The 6,000-nt window shown below is 46.8% G+C and overlaps 1 protein-coding gene across 3 annotated transcripts; it reads left to right on the plus strand.

Moving 5' to 3' along the window:
* Window positions 1-2,084: 2,084 nt before the first annotated feature.
* Window positions 2,085-5,704, plus strand: LOC136187776 (uncharacterized). Of its 3 annotated transcripts, XM_065975470.1 has the most exons (6): window positions 2,085-2,183; window positions 2,245-2,303; window positions 4,272-4,658; window positions 4,731-4,958; window positions 5,084-5,461; window positions 5,518-5,704. In XM_065975470.1, exons 2-6 carry the CDS (start codon window positions 2,267-2,269, stop codon window positions 5,544-5,546), a joined length of 1,059 nt encoding a protein of 352 aa, XP_065831542.1. In that variant the 5' UTR covers window positions 2,085-2,183; window positions 2,245-2,266; the 3' UTR covers window positions 5,547-5,704. The 3 variants fall into 3 exon arrangements, with proteins under 3 accessions (XP_065831542.1, XP_065831549.1, XP_065831535.1); XM_065975477.1 differs by lacking the exon at window positions 2,085-2,183 and having other exon boundaries at window positions 2,196-2,303; XM_065975463.1 differs by lacking the exons at window positions 2,085-2,183; window positions 2,245-2,303 and adding an exon at window positions 4,066-4,195.
* Window positions 5,705-6,000: the final 296 nt, after the last annotated feature.

Below are 6,000 nucleotides of genomic sequence, written 5' to 3' on the forward strand. Positions count from 1 at the left end.
CAACAATACTTAGGGGAAGGATTTTCAAATGACACGAGCGTTTGTGGTTTGACCTTTGTAGCCACTGACTAAGTCTTCTACACTTTCCACAACCTACAGGTATATATATATATATTGCATGCAGTTCCTGATGCACGTCAACCCCTGACCCGCTCTATTCATAGCGTTTAAACAAGGACAACGTAGCACTTGTGGTACCACATGCAGTATCGAATTTCAGTAACAAAACATGCACAGCTGCGCAAACTCTGTTGGTGTCTCGCCCCTTCCCCTTCAATTCTCCCTACCTCCGTACAAACACAAGCTCAAAGAGGTTTGACCGGAGCTTTTTTGAATTCCAGAGATGTAAGAAGTAACACGTTGCTGTCAGGTTGAGAATCTAATACATATGCTAGCTGCCTGCTCTGATGTACAACTGCCTTGCGTGGCTTCGAGGATTCGATTTCTTTCCAAACATAAAACTTGACCTCTGTACGTACTCGATCATCGGGTGCAAGAACCGTAGGTCGACGCCAAGTAGTGTACATAATACGGAGCAAGACTCACTGTTCTTCATTCGAAGAGATCGAGTCGCAAGCGCGATGCTGTGGGCCGTCGTCTTTGGTCTTTCTCTCCTTGGGTCTTCGTCGTCGTATTTTCGACCACCCAGTAAGATTTGTGACATTGTCTCCTTTAGCAGCGACGTTGAACACTCGCAGATTCGAACCCTTATCCACTCTATGACAGACGTTTTCATCTACGAAGAATTCCCATGAAAGCATCGACTAGTCATTTCAGTCTTCGGTACGTCGTCTTTCAGCCGGCCACAGTGAACTTAGCCATTTTTCTCCAACCCGATTTATAAAGACGGTCACGTCTACGAGGGCAACGGTCGATATCGGAAAGAGCGATCCATCTGGACGACTAAGACAACTAGTCGCGTCATAGCAAGTGGTCGTTTGCACTTGGAAATGGGTCCTCAATTCGAGCAATTGTACGAGTGTAGACCCCTATCGCCACTATTCACCGCAGTTCCCGAGAGCGATCGCCGATGCTACGTGGACTTGAACATCGCAATCCGTCTATCGGAGGGGTTAGTACAGGTCGAACATCCGCAACTTCGCGATTCGTGCAGTATCGAAAGTGAGGCAAATATAGACTGTTTTTGTTTGCAAAGGATATGCCCACCCCCTTTTACAGATGAAGATAGCTACACGAAAAAAAACTGCGCTTTTTCTGCCAACAAGAGCACGTGCACCTATACGAATGACGTGTGTGAGTCGCAAGCCTCGCCGCCTGTCGACAAAGACGAGTATCGCGTCCCCGATTCTCGCATCGAGTCGTACGATCTCATATCCGCCATGATTCTAAAAGTGGCAGCCCTGAACATCAAATATACGCCGAGGCCCATTGCAGAACCACCGAGTAAGCACCATAGACTGGGCGCGAACGCTCGCGTTCAGATTCAGATAAATAATGCGTCATAATAATTACGAATTCATAGATCTATACGTTAATCCCATTGGTGAAGAAACCTTGTTCGGCATGCACACTACCCCGAGCCTTAGAAGGGCACCCGAGAACGCGGCAATGAGATTTCAGTTCTCGTTTCATGCACGTGGAGTTCATCAGATTGTGGTCATGCTCTTGTGCGTGTCACGACAGTCTGAGGTTATGCGTCTAAGACCGAACTATCGTCACTACTCTCTGACAAACTTCGTGCAACGAGAAAGGAACTGGTCACAGGCAAAGTGTCTTGACATTCATACCTACTTACGACGCTCGAATTTTCAATGTGAAGAATTTCGAGTTCGGTTTCTGGGACTCGCGGCAGGGAGCAGGCTCGTCGTCCAAAACGTTTACTTTCAGAAAGCGTGCTGTAAGTTTGCAACGGTGTCTTTCGTAAGTCACGGGCTTTCTAATCCCCTTCTGTCTCTTCCAGACTCGATTCGCGCCGACAACCTCACGTGAGCCGACGTGACGAAGCCAGGACTTTGGATGTGATCTCGCTAGTGCAGTAAACGTTTTTCCTCACAGTAGACGTTTCGAAAACTCAAAAACATCCCGCGCTGATTGGCGATTAGTCGGGAATTTCGCATAGTCTACGGGACCTGTAGCAAGAAGCCGTTGCTCGTTGCCGGCCGCCTATGCTTTATTTGCTTCGCTGAGCTCGCGCTGTCTAAAGAGAAGCACTAGTAGTCTAAGTAAAGACCTTTTTGGAGGGTCCCCGAAGATCCGTTCTCTTCTATCATGTTTATTTTTCAGTCAAGATCATCTGGAGGCAAAGATGCGACTCGTTGGGAAGGCAAAGACAATAGACCTTGGTAATCAAACGAGTCTAGACCACGGGAGAATTAAATACTGCGTTCATTCCCCGGAGCTACGTACAGCCGATCCACGTGCTGTATGCACGCCCTTCTAATTTTTCACTTCCTCGCCTGTAACAGAAAGGAGCCATATGTGGCGATGTCTGCGTAGCTACCAGTAAATTACGGGGGAAAGAGGCTGTTCGATCACCAGTGATTTGCTACTATATTGTACCGCTTGGACAACAAAAGTTTTACAACCGCTCTAACTAAGTGGTACCACGGATGAACAAATAAGTTATTGACTGCCTACGGACGTCGGTACGCCAGTGATCTTTTTTGGCAGCGATCTATTATGGCATCGCGTAGGAGCTTCTAAAAAAGATCACTGCCATAATAGATCACCCTAGGCAGTATAGTGCAGAAGTTGGTGGCTGGCCCTCGTTGGTAACGCTACACCTACTTATTGACTGCCTACGGACGTTGTGACGTCATGGTCTTTTTTGGAAGCGATCTACTATGGCAGCTTAGCACACTTCTCTTCGAAATTTGTTTACCTTTCCGACAATTGGCACAGATGCGTCAATCGAAAACCCAAGCGAGCTCCGAAAGCGCATAAGGAGGCCAGGCAGCTTCGGGGGGCCGTTAATTGTAGTCTAGACACAGAACCTCGTCAACAAACGAGTCTAGGAAGAAACTTGACTGAATGAGGATGCTCTGGGATCCATTTTCGTTTCCCCTGGTTCCGTAATCGTTATCGTCAGTTCTCGTTACTAGGGTAGAAGAACTCTCCCCCCTTGGCTCTCACCCGGGGTAAACGATCTAGCTATAGATCTTTTTCTGAACTCGTAAGCCGGTACAACTAACATCTGCGCTTCGTTCATTAGCGTTAGAATGATCTCCAAGTTGAGGTTCTATGCATTACCGCTATACTGGCCTTTTGGTCAAGCATCTGGTCCCACCACTGTTACGAAGCAGGCGCAGGCATACAATTAATAAAACGATAAACTAGTGAAGAAGACCAGACTGCTGGAAGTAATGGAAGTCATTATTAAAAGCCATCTGCGAAAGCGCATGACCTACAAGTAGCTCTGGCACGATAACTAGTGAAGAAGACCAGACTGCTGGAAGTAATGGAAGTCATTACTAAAAGCCGTCTGCGAATTAAAGGCGCATGACCTCTGGCGGCCGCCATGTTTTCGCAGTACGGCCTGTAAAACCGAGTGCGAAAGTCTGTCTCTCTCAGTTGAAGCAAGTCTCGAACGACGCGATAATGATCAAATCTCCCTCCCTCCCTCCCTCCCTCCCTCTTAAGAGCTCCTCTTTCTTCTTTCTTCTCACCCATTACGTGCTATTTATAGAGTATGGCGCTTTTTCACAAGTGATGCGTTTTCGGGTGATTTGTGGGTGTTTTGGTTAATGGTTTGCTATGTTTGTTGGAGAGTGGAGGGAGAGCTTTCTGGTGAAGGATAATTGGGCGTGCCGATTGGCTGTGTTGATAGCTAGGCCTTCGTTGGTCGAAAGGTCTGAAAATAACGAGCACAACCTTGTTCCCGAATAAATTTAGTAAAGCAGAGCTTTCAATGTCAGCCTTTCGCGGCTTGAAAACTCCAAGGATAGTTCAATCCGCTACATTTAGCCTCACAACTTGGGCCGCTCGCCTCTTCGAAGTCTTTTGTTTACTGTGGAAGCCTGAGGCGTGTCTGACGGGCTAATTGTTTTACGTGGTGTGGCCTATAAAACCAGCAAGAGTCCCTGGCTGTTTTTCATTTGAAGCAAGCAAGCAGTGAACGCAGTAATGACCAAATTTATGTTAGCTGCCTTCGTTGGCCTCTCTCTTCTCGGATATTTCTCTTCCGCCGTAGCAACCACGTATACTAGAATCCGTGCTGGAAAGAACATGGCATTCCGTTAGAAGAGCTCGATTCTAACTAGCTTAATTAGCTTCACTAATGGATAAATGAAAATCTTCTTTTGTTTCTATAGGCGGCAACCGGTATGGCAGGCCTAACATCGGGGTGTTCAGGCTTAGGCTCGACAAGCGTCGGTTTTTCAAACTGAAAACCTCTCTGCTTCTTCGGTACATGGTCATGGAAAGCCCCACTGTAATAAAACTCTCCTACGCCTTATCCTTCGTCGAACGACGGAAACAAGTACGCTCCCCTGACAGTCACTTGATTCCATCATATCCAGCTCGTAAAACGCTCTATCATTGTACGGGAGCAGTAGCGAAACTAGTTCGCCTCACTGCTAAGGACAAGGCAAGAATCAGACGCTACGTTTACTTGACAGTCAGCATACTTCATGTGGGCGGTTCCGCCTCTTTTCGTATGAGTCTGGTCCGATCTGGCTGCAGCGATGCCTACGGGCGCGGTAAGAATGAGCGCGACTGCAGCACCGCGTGGCAAGTAACTTGACTTTTTGTTTCCTTAATTGATCTTGCAGTCGCACACAGCTCCGGGTGCAATTTTGCGAAAGGAGAAACGTGCGACTTTAAAAACGACGGGTGCGCTGCGTACCCGTGGTCAGCTAATGGCAGAGATCTCACCCAAAGCCCTGTCGAATCGTGCGAAATCCCGATGGCTATTTTAAACGTGCCTGATCTGCAAGAAGCATTTAAGTTTGTTGAAAAAACAAACTTGAATCGAATTGCGCGCCAAAGTAGTTCAACAGGTGAGAACTCTCTCAGGCGGGATGCTCTAGATCGTCCATGCATGCATGGCTGCCTCTAAAGTCTTCTACGTGCTTGCTTGCAGCTGAGTTGCTTTATACATATCTTTTTGCGCTTTTCTTTACAGGCATATCTGTAGACCCAGCTGGGAGCAAAGGGGTTACAATTGGCGTATGCAATTCTCCGACTTTGGAAGCAAATCCCGACGAGAATACGGCGATGACGTTCAAGTTCAGATTTGAAGAAGGTGGATCACACCGGATCGTTGTTTTGCTTTTGTGCATGTCTGAAGGAGGCGACGTCATGCCTATGCGAAAGGATTTTCGCCATTACGCGGTGAATAATATGGCACCAAGAGATCCTAAAAGCGGTACCAAGTGCCTCAACATCCACCGGTACCTGAAGGGTTCTAATTTCAAATGCACGCACTTTCAAGTTCAGTTTATCGGGGCAGCATTCGGCAGCTATCTTTCAATTGATAGCGTGTACTTTTACAAAGCCTGTCGTAAGTATTATATACCGTAGATATCATGACTCTTCTTTCTTCACCTAATTTTTCAGCATGGAAGTCTTTCGACAACATTGACTGAACTAGAGCCGTTCCTGAAACAGTGTGATGTCAAAACCGTGACTTGTCGATGTGGGGGTCTTTTCTGTTAACGTCTGTTTTGCTTAGATATCTGTCTGTCTGGTAACATTTTTCTGGTGCGTGAAGCCAGCTTGTCTTCGAAGCCTGCATGACGTCTTAGCGAACACTCGGCACCGAGATCTGTTAATTTTGGCGTGAAAAGAATGCCTAAGAAGCAGTCAACTGATCAGTTTTCTTTACATACATCTGATCTCGACGCATAGTCTTCGCGTCACAAAGACGGGTTCTTTGAACTTGAAAACGATTCCACTGTTCAAAACGTTCTACGAGTGTCACGAATTATTCAAATTTCGAAAGAACGGTCCGCGATGCTAAGTTGGCTTGGAAATCATAATTCGTGTATTTGGGGATGTATGTCAAGTAAGTAGATTCGCTATACGCGATATTAAACGCTC

Source organism: Oscarella lobularis, chromosome 1, assembly GCF_947507565.1.
Source record: "Oscarella lobularis chromosome 1, ooOscLobu1.1, whole genome shotgun sequence".
Classification (NCBI taxonomy): domain Eukaryota; kingdom Metazoa; phylum Porifera; class Homoscleromorpha; order Homosclerophorida; family Oscarellidae; genus Oscarella; species Oscarella lobularis.